The sequence below is a fragment of the Eretmochelys imbricata genome, chromosome 15, assembly GCF_965152235.1.
Source record: "Eretmochelys imbricata isolate rEreImb1 chromosome 15, rEreImb1.hap1, whole genome shotgun sequence".
Taxonomy (NCBI): Eukaryota; Metazoa; Chordata; order Testudines; family Cheloniidae; genus Eretmochelys; species Eretmochelys imbricata.
In genome coordinates, this window is record NC_135586.1 from 19532420 (window position 1) to 19549287 (window position 16868).

General features: G+C 40.1%; 1 protein-coding gene across 1 annotated transcript in view; it reads left to right on the top strand.

Moving 5' to 3' along the window:
* The window catches only part of GALNT9 (polypeptide N-acetylgalactosaminyltransferase 9), a 216142-nt gene that overhangs the window by 42016 nt on the left and 157258 nt on the right, over nucleotides 1–16868 (top strand). The window contains exon 2 of the mRNA XM_077835145.1: nucleotides 2022–2202. Coding sequence (XP_077691271.1) covers nucleotides 2022–2202 — 181 coding nt within the window. The remainder of the gene's footprint in view (nucleotides 1–2021; nucleotides 2203–16868) is intronic.

Here is a 16868-nt window from a genome sequence, read left to right on the forward strand (position 1 = left end):
CCATCCATTGCTATCAGATGCATTATCCCTGTGACACCAGCACCCACCATATCCACAGGTTATGTAGATGTGTAAGTGCAAGGGCACTTGTGAGGACACCATGGGCCAGATCTCCGCTCCGGTATCACAAAGGGCCAATAAAGCTGGTGAAATGGGTGGGCTGGGGATTCCCCTGGTAGAGTGCTCGGGTGAGTTTCTCCATCCCAAAATGCACTTGTGATGTTCATATGTTGTACCTTTCTGAGTTCTGTTTTACTTGCGGCTTTAGAGAACCTTTGTGCAAGTTAGCTTCTACCTCAAGCCAGATGTCACTGTTCTGTGGCCTTCCTCTCTCTACCTCAGTAAAACAAGAAACTTTTTAAACATTCTGTTTTGAAACTCCAGCCTTTCCCTCTCTCCCTCCCATGCCTACATGGCCTTGGGGAGTTCTGCTCCTGCTCACCTATTCTTTCTCTTCCTCAAAGCCAGTCACCCATCAGACCAATGGCTCACCTCCCACGCATACCACATAACCATAATGAGATCCTGCCAGCATGATACTCATGTTTTTCCTTCATTTTGACAACTCAGTTGGCTTCTTTGCCTAGAGCTGTTTGAATTTTTCAATGGCTTGGCCATGTCAAGAAAGATTTGCTGTAGTGTTTTCAATCCCTTGTAACCGAAGGCCCATGATTCACACTGAGAGTATCAAGTATTTCAGGGGCATGATGAAGAGGAACTTAACTAGATACTTGGCAATGAACTTGTGAGTTACCAGGGGAGATTTTCAAAGGCTCAAGTGGCTGTCAAGTGCCCAAATTGCATTGAGATTGCTCCCTGCAGTGTTAAGACAAATATTTTCAGATATGAGTGCCAACAGTTAAGTGCCTAAATCCACATTTAGGCACCTAACTAACAGTGGCTTGATTTTTAGAGGTACTAAATACCTGAGCTTCAAGTGCTCAGTACCTATGTTAAAGCAGGCTGTTTATATTTAGATGCCCAAGTATGCTTTAAGTGTCTCACTATAGGCTCCCGAACTTAAAAATGTTGGCCTTAAGATTTTAGCTCTCAAACTTATTGTCATCTACCAAGTTGTGTAAGTCCACCTTAGATCTGTAACTAGGGATTTGTGGTGCCAATGGTGGTGCTATGATAAACAACGAGGGCAGAGCTTAGCAATGAGGTACAAAGGAGATCCCCAAGAGTTCCATCTCTTACATAGTAAAGGCAAGATTGTCAAAGCCCTTGCACTCCTGTGCAAGGAAGAAGGAGAAATAGCCTCAGCCTCTTACTAAAAATATTGTCTGGTGTGTGTGTGTGTGTGTGTGTGTGTGTGTGTGTGTGAGAGAGAGAGAGAGAGAGAAAATGTTGACTATTTTTTCTCAAACCATCTTAATTTGACACATGTCAACCAGCTCTAGCTATAATTGTTTTGCTCTGTGTTGTGAATTATTTGTAAGCTACTGTACAGGACCCAGAAGACTTTTATAAATAAGTTCATAACTTTTAATGACTTATGGATAGGCAGCTCTTCAGAAAATGGAACCGCACCATTAAGGTTTGTGATATGTGATGAGATTATTTATTAGAATCCATCAGTAATCTAAGTTTCGTTGCCATGGAAGATGCATTTGACAATGTATCTGTAGATGGGTTTCTTTTTCTCTGTGTTTATATTTGTTGTTTTTAAATTGATTTCTTGAAATTAGCATTATTACATTAGTGGATAAAACATACCAGGTGCACTATTCATTGGCTAACATCTCAAGTGGGGATGGGCTTTTCAGCATTTTGTTTGAGTAAAAAAGAATTGAGCCTATGCTACATTACCTCAGCTGAGGATCTAGCCCAGTATTCCTAGAGGTAACATTTTCTCTGATCCTCACCTTCTTTGTCCAGTCATTGTACGCTTACTTAATAAAAACTCCAGAACAGATTACTATTTGCTTAAATGTTTAAAAAAACTAAACACATAAGCACAACCCTATTGTTACCTCCTATATACTATCCTTTCAATTGCATTTTTGTTTTCTTTCTAGGTCTAGCCAAGCCCATGGGACTAGTTGAAGGTCCAGGAGGCTTGGGCCAGGGAGGAATGGCTGCTACCTTGAGAGATGACAGTCATGAATCTGAGACTAAATATGAAGAGTATGGTTACAATGCCCAGCTCAGCGACAGGATATCACTGGATAGGTCCATTCCTGACTACAGACCAAAAAAGTAAGTTGAATCCTACATTTTTATTAGTGCAAGTGATTGTTGTTCCTCTGACCATGGTAGCAGCTCTGTATGCATGCCTTATGTTCAGAATGTACTGAAAGGTTAGCCAGATATACGCTCCTGAGTGTAATGAAAACTATAAAGACCAATTGTGATCTCAAGCATGGAGATCAGGTCAGCATCTGTAGCTAACCTTACAAGTAATACCGCAATATGCACGTCCATGCCTTTGGTTCAGTAATGACTTCAAAGTGCAAGCTTTGCTAAGCATTGTTCACTAAAATCTTAGCCACAGCCAAATGAGCTCAGATATTAGCAGCAGGAGCCTCTCTCTCTGCCTGTTGGATTCATGTACTATGAAAGATGAGGTAGCACCAACAAATGGAAACAGCTCTGTTTTGTAGACACTGATTGTTTAAGATTGAAAACATCAAATGCTTCATGTTTAATTGTACTTGGGTGTTCTTATGAAAGAACTGTAGAGGCAGGGTATTTACTCATGTCTATATTGTGATGAAACAAGGAGTAAGACTATCACAGCAGGGGCCTTTAATTACAGTCAGAGATGCACTTAAGATTTTTTACTGTCTGTGGAATGTGCATATTTGCACTATAATATCTCATTCTTCACATGTCTACACTGCATTTGACATGGCAATTATATGTTTAATATTTTTACAGATTTATTATAGGTTGTGTTAAGTGCCTTTCAAATCTTTCATATTTATATCATTATATATTCTCCAGAAAAGTCATTCTTGCAGTCATTCTGAGAATGACAATCAGTAATGTCTTAATGCAGTGAAGATCAGCAGCAATGCTTAGCTGCTCTCAGTAGACAGAACTGAAAAGAATAGTTAATTAATTTCTAATAATAATCTTCTGTTTAAAAATCCCCATTCGGGTTCCCAGGCAGAAGTGGAAGTTAAATAAAAGTACCTTGGAGAGAAAAGGGGGGGAGAAAAGTTTAGTCAAGCACAACAGCTCTATGAGCAGATTACAATTCAAAAAAGATCTTAGACAATTTAAGAAGCCAGAAACTAAATTTAGCAAAATAAAACTTCAGCCTACTCACAGATTCCCTTAGATGTTACATGCCAATCTAGTCTCAGAACCATTGACTCAGCATTCACTGACTCAGATGCTTGGTTTGGAAAAGTAATCTTAAATTAGATAAATTATAAAGAGAGAGAGAGAGAAGAATATTGCTTAGATGTTACACCTGACTTAACATGTGATGAAAATCCAGCATGGGATTCACCTGGAGAAAGGGTAAACCCTCCAGTATTGGGATTATCCTGTGACCACTAAAGTTATATATTAAGCCTGATTCAAACACCATTGAGGTCAATGGGAATCTTTCATTTGACTTCAGTGAGGTTTAGGTCATGCCTCTTGTTAGCTAAATAAACTCAAGTAGTTAGTAAATACGGGTGGGTGAAGCACTAAAAAGGTGAAAAGAAGCCAATGCTAAAGTTTGGATCTAGCTGCTATATCTTCAAAATGTGGGGATATTTCAAGTTGGTGATGCTGGAATTTGGAGTTTGGCTCTGGCTCAGCTCTAATTAGAAGCTTTGACCATTGGTTCAGATCAGCATCTGTGATTATCCAAACCTTTTGGGTGCCCCCATTTTGATTGGACTCCCATATGATTATAGGTTTCAGAGTAACAGCCGTGTTAGTCTGTATTCGCAAAAAGAAAAGGAGTACTTGTGGCACCTTAGAGACTAACCAATTTATTTGAGCATGAGCTTTCGTGAGCTACAGCTCACTTGAAGTGAGCTGTAGCTCACGAAAGCTCATGCTCAAATAAATTGGTTAGTCTCTAAGGTGCCACAAGTACTCCTTTTCTTCATATGATTATACTGTCTCATTAAATGTCTGAAATACCACGAGATCTGCTTTCTGTGTGATATTTCGATACTCTTGGGGTGGTTCTAGTTAGGCCTGGAAACATATATATTCAGACATGTCCAAGCCTCAACAAACCTTTAGTTTGAATTTGCTTTGAAAAATTAGTGAAAGTTCAGCAGTAGGGCTGAGTTTAATCTGTGTGTATCAGAGGGAGATTCTACCTCCATTCAGTTGGCGAATTTGATTAGATTTGACTTTTCTATGGTGATTCTCACAAACAACCTTGTTTTGATTCTGGCAACGACAGACATACAAACACTTAAACACCAGGTACACTTGGGAATTCTCTCACTTGAACACCCACTGACATGAAGCATTCAAAAGTACAGTATCCCACATGAGCCATGTACTAACACGAAGGAAGGGACAAGAGCAAAAACTATCAAGAGTTACTTTCTTGGTTTATCCATTGTTCAGTGTTATACATGAATGTTGCATCCTAACAAATCTACTATGGTGTGACCGATGTGCAGTTTCATCCATATACTAAGACTGAAATTTTCAAAGCTGACTAAGGGGGTTGGATGCCCAGTTCTCATTAGAAATTAGTGATAAGTGAGGGTTTGAAAATCCCACCCTAAATTGTTATGTAAAACCTTGTATGCCAAAGGACTCCTTATCTCTCTGTCTTCCTTTGTACTGTGTGGCCATCACAATCATTAACAGATTTTATCCTCAGACTGTAGGGAAATATCTCTATTTTTACAGATGAAGAACAGTGGTAGAATTAAGGCCCGTAAATCACACAGGAAGTCTGTGGCTGATCTCAGAACTGGACCCAGAACTCCCAAGTCCCACGTCAGTGCCCTGCCCTCCAGGCCATCCTTCCTGCCCTGTCTAACCTCCACTTTGCCCATTCAAACACCCACATTTGCACACACATGTAGGTGTTGTGGATGCAAACTGGGAATATTTTTGATCAACTGACTTTGTGCAGATTGTTATACCCAATTTATGAATGTGAATACAGTTTACCCACGGAAATGTGGAGGTTGTAATATGCAAATAGATAAACTCCCACATATTACTGCTCTTTTGGAAAAATTGTGGCTTTAAATATTGACTTTCATTATATTTTAACTGTTGTAAATGTCACCACTTTTGTCCATCTTCTATATAGAGATACGGTAAGCATTCTAGTTGTGACTCTTCCTAGCAGACCTTAAGTAAATGTACAGCAATATAATGGTTTTCAGAGTGGTAGCCGTGTTAGTCTGTATCAGGAAAAAGAACAAGGAGTACTTGTGGCACCTTAGAGACTAACAAATTTATTTGAGCATAAGCTTTCGTGGGCTAAAATCCACTTCATCAGATGCATGCAGTGGAAAATACAGTAGGAAGATATATATATACACAGAGAACATGAAAATGGGTGTTGCCATACGCGCTGTAATGAGAGTGATCAGTTGAGGTGAGCTATTATCAGCAGGAAAAAAAAACCTTTTGCAGTGATATAATGGCTTTTCTGGATGCATTTTCATCCATGCAATAAACAGGAAAGGCATATCTTGCAAAGGAGACATACAGCCAGACGGAACCAATGCTAGTGTACTAAATTGTAGCAACTCCCAGTGTCATTCCATTGCAAAGAAATCTGCAAACCTGTGTAATCCTGCCAGCAAGCTGCTTTTCCTGTATGTTTGCATTTCTCTGCTTTTCCACCTGCTGTTGTCACAGAGACCTTCAAACTCAAAGGACAGCCTGTCCCCATAAATGGGGAAACACTAACTCAGCACAGAAGCAGGCAGCAATTTTTTAGGCATTTTATTTTCATGTGCCAAATGGAATTAATTACAGTAAATAGTTCTCTTGAAATTACAGTTCCCTTGATTGCAATAAAAATCACCTTTTGACCTAAACATGGTGTAGGAAACATATCTCAACTCTCTCTTCGCTTGGTATCCCATGTACACCAGAGGCAGGGTTGTTTTTTAAATGGACTTTTTAGATGAGTTAATTAGATTTGATCTTGAACAGCATTTTGAGAAGTCCGATTTCCCATTGCATTTCACCTGCACCAAATCTGATGAACATGGAGTTGGACTGCTGACCATCACTTAGGAAATTTCATAGGCCTTCGTAGTCAATTTCTGTGTTCTAGCAATTTTGAACTGTTAATGCTCTGGGAAGATGCAAGAGTTAAATATCAGAAGGGATACTTACATATTACTTTCAAGTGCAAAATGGTGTATAATAATTATTATATGGATTAATTATGACTCAGGGTGATTTTCCACACATTTTCAGCTGAAACATTTTGCACTGGACTGAACTGGGATTTCATTTTGCAGCTTGTTGTTGTCAGCGTAATGTGCTCTATGTCTTTTAGATTTGTGAAAAAACAAGGTAATGCTTTAAAACTTATGGTCCAGTTAGCTAACAATGGTCCCAATTAGCTATCTAATTTCCAGTGGAAATCCTATAAAAGTATTTATAAAATCCACATTAATGCCAAATGAGTTGCACAGGATTATTTTTATTGCAGTGAATATCTAAGGAATTAATGCTTCTGGTGGAACTATTTGGATCCCCCTTCATACAAACAGACAGAAACTTCAGAAATGTTCACTATTCATCATGTTAGGCACAAGCCAAGAGAAGAAGGAATGAGGAAGGAAGGAAGGGTTTATGTAGCTCTCCCACATGCAGTCCCATTCACAGCTCCTTGCTGCTGCTGAGTATATTATTAATATCTGCAGGTTGTTCACCTCTAGGCTGATCTGTGGGCACTATTGACTAATGCATTTTTCTGTTTATATTTGCTCTGTTCCCTCTTCATCTCGCTCTCTATTTCTTGCAGCAGTTTCTCAGTTTAGTTGCAGTGCACAAAAAAGCACATATTGTGGAAGCTATCACTTTTGTTGCTACCATGAAAAGCATAATGCAGACAAGTGTCTCAGCATATAGGGGGTCAGCTCAGTAGTGATACAAGGATGCTACACCTCCTGCTCCCTCTTACCTTCCAGAGGGCACCTGCAGTAAAGCATTAGCAAAACTTCCTATGCCATGCTTAAATATTCTGCTCTTCTGTTGTAATTTTTACTCATGGACAGGAGGCAAACTTCAGTTTTCTATGGCAGCACCTAGATGAACCAGTAGCGACAGTGTGGAGACCTCTCTGGGCAAAATGTTGTTTAATAGAGAAATCACGTTTGGAAATACTGTGATTCATGATATTCCATGAGTATGACAGTTCGGTCTTCCTTACCCTTCTCCAAGACACTTCTGTAAGTTTCTCACCTGGGGAAAACAAGGTCAAAAATGTCTTTCTAAACATCTGTGTTCTTCTACCACATCCATCACCAAATACCAGAGTCCAGTTGGCCAACACCTCCTTTCTGATAAATCACTGTTATTATGCAGTGTGTTGGCCATTTTACATTTAGATGAGAAGACTTCAAATCTAACATCTGCCTTTTGATACTACTCGAGCTCCTGCTTTGTGTACCGATGAAAACATTGATATCTTGCTCCCCAGATCACTATGGGCAAGTAGAATTTTGATACAGATTGCAGCCAGAATGTTCAAACATGAATGCCTAAAGTTAGCTACCTAAATCCTGGCTTAGGCACCTGAATATGAGTGGCCTGATTTTCAGAGGTGCTGAAGGGGTAGAGAGAGAGAGAGGGCTGGGATGTGCCAGGCCACTACTCCTGGACCTAGGACATGGTCCCAGCATCACAACCCCCTTCTGGGACAACAGCTGTCTGTTGCGACTGGCTAATGTAGTTAGTCTCTAGCTCAAGGGCTAGCCATGTGTGCTACAATGCTGAAAGTTCAGCGCTCAGTTCCTCCTGATTGTGCATGATAGGGCAAGGGGGTTTACAGCTGTGCACAGCAGAATTTGTGCCTTTTTCCTAAAAAACAAAAACCAACTCAAATAAGTGAACCACATGTAGGAAATTGCATACAAAAAACCATATAAAAAGAAAGTTATTTTGATTGTAAAGTCAAGCCCTGGATAAGTTAGGAAATGCTAGATTTACAGTTGCCCAGGTAATCTTAATTCTTCCTTCTTGTGCATATGCATTATGATAAATTCTTCAAATGCATGATCACATACTATGTTTTCCCACACATCTCCTGCCTCATTCAGTGCACAGATTGGATGCACAGGGCCCAAATTAAGGTAGCACGGGCAACTGTAAGTCCAGCATTTCCTAACTTCCCAGGGCTTGACTTTGCAACATAAATAACCTAGGTGTTTTTATGTAATACACACAGGCTACATCTACACTTAGAGCTGGGTGTGTGATGCCCAGCTCCCGTGAACGTACTCGTGCTACTCTCATTGAGCTTGCTGGCTAAAAATAGTAATATAGCTGGGGTAGCACAGGCTATCTGCAAACCCACCTGACGCTCTGGGTGCATACTTGGGGTAGCTAGCCCATGCCGCTGCTCGATACTGCTACTGTGATGAGAACTAGCATGAGTATGTCTTCTGAAGCTGGGAATCACACCCCCAACTGCTAGTGTAGACCTAGCCCAGTGGTTCCCAAACTGGGGGTTCGTGAAATGTTACAGGGGATTCTCGGGAAAAAATTCCCTAATGGAGGACAGAGCTGTCCCTAGGGACCCCAGGCAGCATGGGGCCAGCAGCCCTGAGCCCCTGGACTTCCAAGAGCTAAGCAGATCAAAGCAAGCATATCTATCACACTGAGGAGATTTAAACTTCAAGACTTCTTATAAGAAATGGAAAGGGAGGTGGATATTTTTTGCTGTTTTTAAAATTAAATAGGCTGCTAGTGTTGTTTTTAAAATTATTATGAAGAACAAGTTTAAGCTTTGTTGTAACGTGCATTGTTTGCCTGGACTGCTCAAGACCTGAATGCTTATGTAGGAGGAACTCTTTGAATTGGCTTCTTAAATACCTTCATGCTGTTTCACAGCTGATACTCCTTGATGAAACATAGGAACCTTGTCATATAACAGGCTTATTCAAAGTGATACAAGCTATGAAAGTGAGATCTTGGAAGAGAGTTGCTGTTTTCATAATGTAATAAAAAATACTGCATTGATAAATAATAATTAATAATAAATAGTTTGTAATAATAATAAGCATGTCATAAAAACAAATTTTATATTTCCAAGATCACTGCTTTTATAATTTATACTCAGGTAAAGGAGAAAATCCCTGGAAATATTCATTTTTAGGAGGGGGTTCGCGAGACTTGATATTTTAGTGAAAAGGGTTCAAAGGTTTCTTAAAGTTTGGGAACCACTGACCTAGCCACACCCACACATACTCCCTCTTGTCAAAAACACTTGCTGTGATGCATTACGCACACACTAGAGAAAAGTATGATCCTAGAGCTCCATAAGAGCTAAATTGGCTTTTACAAGAAATTGTGGCCACTAGGTGAGGATCCTTACTTTAACTGATCTCTTTTGTGTAACTGTATGCCTAGAACATTGTGCTAACTGAGTGAAAGCCATAATACTAATAGATGGATTCGGTCTATCAGCTCTATTAGCCAAAGAAGATATTTCTTTGTGTTATGGTCATGGATATTTGTATTGAGAAAATGTAGCGTTAAAGAGCAAACTTATTAATGCTGAAAGAACTGAAATTTTCAGCCACAAAGAGCAGAGAACACCAGATCTTAGATAAATTACTTTAATTTATTCAGCCCTTTTATGGAGGCGGACATTTTAGTTGTTTGCTGTTAATGCTTCACAATAGCAAAGGAATTGCATCTCTGGGGTTCTGAAAAGTAATTAATGGTTCACTGCACACTGTACCTTAGGAAAAGCTTTTTTAATTACCTATCAAAAGGACTCTGGAATTGATCAAATGGGGCTATCAAGGGGAAAGACTTAGTAAATAGACCTCTGGTTTCTTCATTCAGGAGTTTAATAACATCAGCCAGCTCTGCGGCCTCTTGTTAGAAACCAGCCATTCCATCAGGGATTGTCCTTCAGTGCTCTAGGCCTTCAAGACTTTCCAGCTTCATGGCTGCAAGAGCATACATTTATTTTAGACATTTTTCTCTTTCCTACAAAGTATGATTAACTTGTTCCTCACCCAGAGGATCGTATTAGCGTGGTGGGTGTCCATTAATAGTTTTACCGAGGCAAGTCACCTATGCACTTTCAGCTTATCTGAGTGCCATGGGAGAAGAGAAGAGAAGTTTTGGTTGATGGGTTTCTGCCTGAAGGCCTGTACAAGGGAGCAGTTCTTGTGGCGATCTGCATTAGAAGATGTATCGGAGCAGGGATGGAAGATGAATTGCTTTCAAAGAGCATTGGGTAGATTACCCACTATTATAAAATCAGTTATTGGGGAGGGGCATATCCAATGTCATAAAGTTTTCTCCACCCACACTGTTCTCCAGTATTTCATGCTTTACTTCTGGAATAGTCTGGTGACCCCAGGTCTCCATCCCAAAGTTTGGGGAAAGATGATTTAAGATTGGTCACGTTAAAATTCATATTTTAAATTCTGTGCAGATTGGGCAGTGTAGATTAGAGTACAGGATTAACAATCCCCCAGTGTGAAACAACTCTTAATCTGGCACAAATCTAGATCTAGTCAGGACCCAGAATTTCCATTCCATGGGAAATTCTGAAATTAAAAAGAAAAGTCATTGTGAATCAGAACAAAAAGCTGAAATTTTGAAATTTCCCTCAAAACGAAAATCCAGAAAGTTTCGATTTGGGACCATCAAAATGTTTAGATTTTATTTTTATATTAAAATATGAAATAGTATGGATTAAATACACATACTGTTAAATTATATATATATATATATACACACACACACAAATTAATTAATGTTTTAATGTAATATAAAAGTCAAAACAAAATTAATCAAAACAAAAAAAGTCATCAGAATGAACATGTTCCTGAAAAACTTTTCAATTTTGACTCAGTTGCATTTTTTGATGGAAAACTGTTCTGTCAAAGTTTTCAACTAGCTCTACATAAATCCAAGGATATTTTGCTAGCTCTTTATGAAGCATTGCTTAGACCACATTTGGAGTATAGTGTCCCGTGCTGGCCAACCTATTTGACTTCAAATATGAGCTGTTTAAAACAGAGAGTATATAGCATAGAGCGTCCAAGATTAAAAATGAAATGGACAGAATTACATATGAGGATAATGACAAATTGGGATGATTTCTGTTTGAGAAAAGATGAGTGAGAAGTGACCTGATTAAAGTGTTTCAACCAGCTTCAAAATCCATGTCCTGATAGAGATTTTTAATACCCCTAGTGCCAGGACAGTACAGGGAAATTTTGCTTTGGGAGCATCTCTAAAACCCCAAAGGAGGAGTTGGGGGATGAATCATCCCTATCTGTAGTTTGGTTAGTGTCAGTATTAAAACAAGGCTTTTCCAATGGGGCTGTTTTCAAAAGCTATGATAGGTGGGGCTGTTCTCTTTCTAATTTACATAGAAAGGGCCAGATCCTCAGCTGGTGTGAGTCACCATACGTCTATTGGCTCCAATTTACTCCAGCTGAGGATCTGGCCCAAAATACAGACCAGATACATTAGTGCAGGGATGCTTGCCCACCCCATTGTATTGTGTGTACATAACTGATGTCAAGGCTTTTGAATAGGTACATCGTGCCCAGCTTTCATCTGACTTTCCATCTTGCCTGAGAGTAGAAGAGAATAGAGCCGCTGAGTTGAGTAAGATCCTCTGCTAGTTTCATCCTTCGGGTGCTAAGTTTCTGGATAACTACTGTGCAGAGTGCTTAGCTTTGTAATTCTCACTCAGCTCATTTGGGATGTCAGTTGACAATATACACGTTCTCATGCTGCTGCCTCTGGGCCAACTGGACTTATTCTGCTATGTATGCATCCCAAAGGGTTAGTGCTGCGTTTTGAAAAGCATTTCTTATTTGACTTGCAAGGGACAAGGTTCCTCCCCCACTCTGAACTCTAGGGTACAGATGTGGGGACCTGCATGAAAAACCTCCTAAGCTTATCTTTACCAGCTTAGGTCAAAACTTCCCCCAAGGTACAAAATATTCCACCCGTTGTCCTTGGACTGGCCGCTACCACCACCAAACTAATACTGGTTACTGGGGAAGAGCTGTTTGGACGCGTCCTTCCCCCCAAAATACTTCCCAAAACCTTGCACCTCACTTCCTGGACAAGGTTTGGTAAAAAGCCTCACCAATTTGCCTAGGTGACTACAGACCCAGACCCTTGGATCTTAAGAACAATGAACAATCCTCCCAACACTTGCACCCCCCCCTTTCCTGGGAAATGTTGGATAAAAAGCCTCACCAATTTGCATAGGTGACCACAGACCCAAACCCTTGGATCTGAGAACAATGAAAAAGCATTCAGTTTTCTTACAAGAAAACTTTTAATAAAAATAGGAGTAAATAGAAATAAAGAAATCCCCCCTGTAAAATCAGGATGGTAGATATCTTACAGGGTAATTAGATTCAAAAACACAGAGAACCCCTCTAGGCAAAACCTTAAGTTACAAAAAAGATACACAGACAGAAATAGTTATTCTATTCAGCACAATTCTTTTCTCAGCCATTTAAAGAAATCATAATCTAACACATACCTAGCTAGATTACTTACTAAAAGTTCTAAGACTCCATTCCTGGTCTATCCCCGACAAAGACAGACTATAGACAGACACACAGACCCTTTGTTTCTCTCCCTCCTCCCAGCTTTTGAAAGTGTCTTGTCTCCTCATTGGTCATTTTGGTCAGGTGCCAGCGAGGTTACCTTTAGCTTCTTAACCCTTTACAGGTGAGAGGAGCTTTCCCCTGGCCAGGAGGGATTTCAAAGGGGTTTACCCTTCCCTTTATATTTATGACAGGGGTCCTAGCTGGAACAGGGCAAAACCAAATAGGAGCAAAATTCACCTTGTTTCACATTTTGTTCTGAACATGAAACTCTCCATGATTCACACACACATTTCTAGCCAAGGTTTGCGTTAACCTGAGAGAAGAGTTGGGCTGCTGGTCCAGGAGTCTCATGTACACACAACTATCCTATGCACCATTAGGACATGAGACAATCCCTCCGTGCAACTATAGGCTCTAAGCAAGCCCCTGGGAAGCCTCTCCCTCTATCCCCACTTACATTTAGGTATCTTTAGATTCCTGCAACTCTACCACCCCCACTTGTACCTGCAGACCATCTGCTCCACTTTTCCCATCTTCCCAGCAGGGTAATAAGAGGGCCAGACTATAGGAAGGCTCCCCTGGCTGATCAGACCGTTCTTCCTTATTCATTGGCAATGAGTCAGGAATCAGTCTTGCTCTCATTAATGTGGACGCTCTGCCTGGGACCATGAGACACCTCAGTCTTTGCCAGGGTAATAATAGGAAACACTTCCTATGCTGTTTCCTGCCCCACTGCCCTAGAAGGTCACTGGACAGGCTGTCCTGTAGCTTATGCATAGAGAATCCCAAGGCTTGTTGGACGAGATAGGGAGATGTTCCATACAAGTCCTCACCAGGCCTGGCACTGCTTGGCTTATAAAATATGATAGGATCAGATCTGTGGTAGGGCTGCACATCACAGACATGCTAATCCATAAGCAATATTGGGTATACGTATTAGCTCTCAGCTGTTTCTGATATAAAACAAAAGTTCTTTCTGGCTTTTCCCATTAGATACATTATTGATTCCCCATTGTTTATCGCTAGCTAGGTTTTCTAATTAAGTAGTGACTTTAATTATACCACAAAGCATATAATATAGATATTGATTATTAACACTGGCCTATGGGATAATGACAGGAGAACTGGCAAATCCAACTTAAACAGAATCATAAAAATGAATGCACTTCTCCAAAAACCCATTCTACATTCATATGTAACAATTTCCCCTTGTTACGTGTTTGCAGTGTCTTATTGTATATTAATTGTGAAAGCCAAATTCTGCGTGACTGTTAGCTCTAGTAAGTGTAGATGTAGTGGTTGCTGCATTTGAGTAGGCAGGAAACCTGGAATCTCATTCTTAGTTGATTTCAACATTGTGTTTAAACAAATTACAGTTAGATATTCTTCCCTGTGCTCTGCCTGCTCCAGAAAGTTTGTGTGATGTGATGGAAAGCCTATAAGCACAGGAGACCTCAGTATGCCCAGTCCTGAGAGTAAACAGTAGCTGCTACACAAAATGTTGAGTTAAGAGATGTTGACAAAAGTATGAAAGAAAACCTAAGGGAAGTTTTCTACTAAAGAGATTATTAAAAAATGGAATTGCCTCCTTGGAGAAATTGGGGAAGAGGCTTGCACTATAGAAAACTGGAATCAGCACTAGATAATATACTACACTGACAATCTTTCAATGGACAGGTATGAATCAGTTGACCAAACAGGCCTTTTGCATCCTTAATTCCCCTTATTCACTCTCATGCTCTGTATTGTTGAGTGTGACCTGCTACTGCATGAGTGTCTCAAAGACACAATTGCTCTTTCTAATAAATGCAAGTAAAGTTTTGAGAGTCACGGTAGTTTCTTGGAGTTGGAAAAGAGAACTATTACTATTTTAAAACAAAAGGAGTTTTCTTCCATAGGAACTGCAGCCTCAGTCAAGCTAAACAAGGAACACTTCTCCATGGGCCAGTGTTCGTACAGTCCAAGAGGGGCTCATGTGTCAGATACTGCAGAACTGTCAGCCCACTTTTGCTGTAGTCTCTGTAAGCAATTTTCTCTTGTCCTGCTGTAGCTGAACATTATGGGCTTGTGGGTGGTAGCAGAACTTTCAGAAATGGTTTTGCATAATTCTGGTGAGGTGACACTGTTTTCTCGGTTGTGATTTGAAATCCTGATCCTTTATGCTGGGCTAGAGAGGCCAATGGTGAGTTTGTATTTCCTTTAAACAATATAGAATGTTACTACAACCTGGAGGGAAGGAAGCAGGAAGAGAGCTCAGTGTTTGGGAGACTGCAAAGTATAATGTGTACACCTGCTTCTTCAACGTAAAGGCAGAGAACTCCTCCGAAGAGGAGAGCAGGGAAAAGTTTGAGTATCTCCACAGGTTGTTCCTAGTTTACCTGGCCATCTCCTTTCTGAGCCAACTCTTGCTTTAAACTGGCAGATGCACAGTATCACTCATATAGTAAAGGACGCAAGGACAGTTAGTGCACCTTTAGCATTTGACACGCTTTGATGAAAAGGCAATGCAGCAAATCTGTGCAACAGTTTACCCAGCTGTGTTCTGAGCACCCGTTAGTGCCACCAAATTGAGCACCACTGATTGGACTCCTTTCCACTTGCACGGACACTACATGGGCACAGACAGCACAGGGAGAGATTAAATGGTATAGACTCCAAAGCACAGGTTACCCATGATTAGTAGCTCTGAGAGAAGTATTCAAAAATGTATTTCGTGTATCTGAACCTCTTAGATATGAAAAAGTGGGCTGGAAATCTCCTGGGAATACCTTTTCTTCCTAGATTTGTCATTTCTGTCTGTAGGTTGGGGTGGAAGTGAAGAATCTCCAAGATATTTGGTTTTTGAGCTTGGTTCTTAAGCAAGTTAAGATTCAGGAAGAAAAGAGAATAATTTATCTGAACTAAATAGTGTCTTCCTTACAATATGCAGGAATCTATACATCTTCCCCCTCCTTCTGATGAAGACTATGCATACGGATTTACTTGTTTTTAACAGCCACTTCGATGTAACCAGCACTTTTGGGGGGCCACCTGCTATTACTAGCAGGTGGCTTATTCAGAATCACATGGTGAGATCTATATAGCATATATGCATTCATTACTGCTTTGAAATCATTTGCTACCATTAGAATGAAGAAAGAAGTGAGAAAACAGCCTTGGCACATTCTTCATATATACAAAAGCCTTTCTAAACAAAATCTGTTAGACAGAACTGACAGCTGCCATGGGAAATTTCCAGTTGTGCTAGAAACCCAGCATGGAAATTCTTGAATTCCAAAGCTTCATCAATTGTAGAGGAACATTAAATATTATTAAAGTGATGACATTGAGGATATGTGAGAGTGTGAACCTGTAAGGATATCTACCACTGAGAGAGAAATGGCACAACTTCAGCATTTATACTTGAAGTGCTAGATGAAAATTGGGGCAGAAAAGCCCATTGTTCTGTTAATTGCTCTTTTATCAAATGTGAATTAACAATGAGAAAATCCTCAGCTGGTATAAATCAGTATTGCATTTAATAATAAAATAATATTATATCTGTATTATAGACACACAGCAAAATTCTGAATTTGGATCTGCACCAAAGAGTTGTCTTTCTTTTAACACTGAAGAAGATTTATATTGCATACTCCACCCTCTGTTCCCCATGCAGAATTCCTGATGGTGTGTATGGGAGTTTTAAGTGGCAGCCAACTGCAGAATAATCAATTGGGATCTGCAGTGCTGACCCAAGAGCAGAATTTTTTCCACAATCTGAAAATCTTTCTGGGGTGACCTCTTCAAATTGCATTTCTTGGTCTTTCGTATATGTAAGTTTAGTCAAATCTGACCAAATCAATCAAGAGCTGTGGAAGGACCATCCAAAAATATTTCCTCTCCATCAGTGATGCACAGTTAACACAGATGCACCTGTGCAATGGCATTTTAAAGCTCATTTCATTTCTGTCCCCTGGGTGTATTGCTGGTTGTTGCCTCCTATCAGTTCCAGGGAGAGACAGGTATTCCTGTACATTTCTGAACTGTCATGTCATGTTACACTCAACTGTATCACATCAGAAGATGCAGGTGAGGGGGGTAATGGGACAAATCCAGCCAGAAATTCAGATTATCCCTTTGGAAGTTTTGTTAAGTGCATCCCCATGAAGC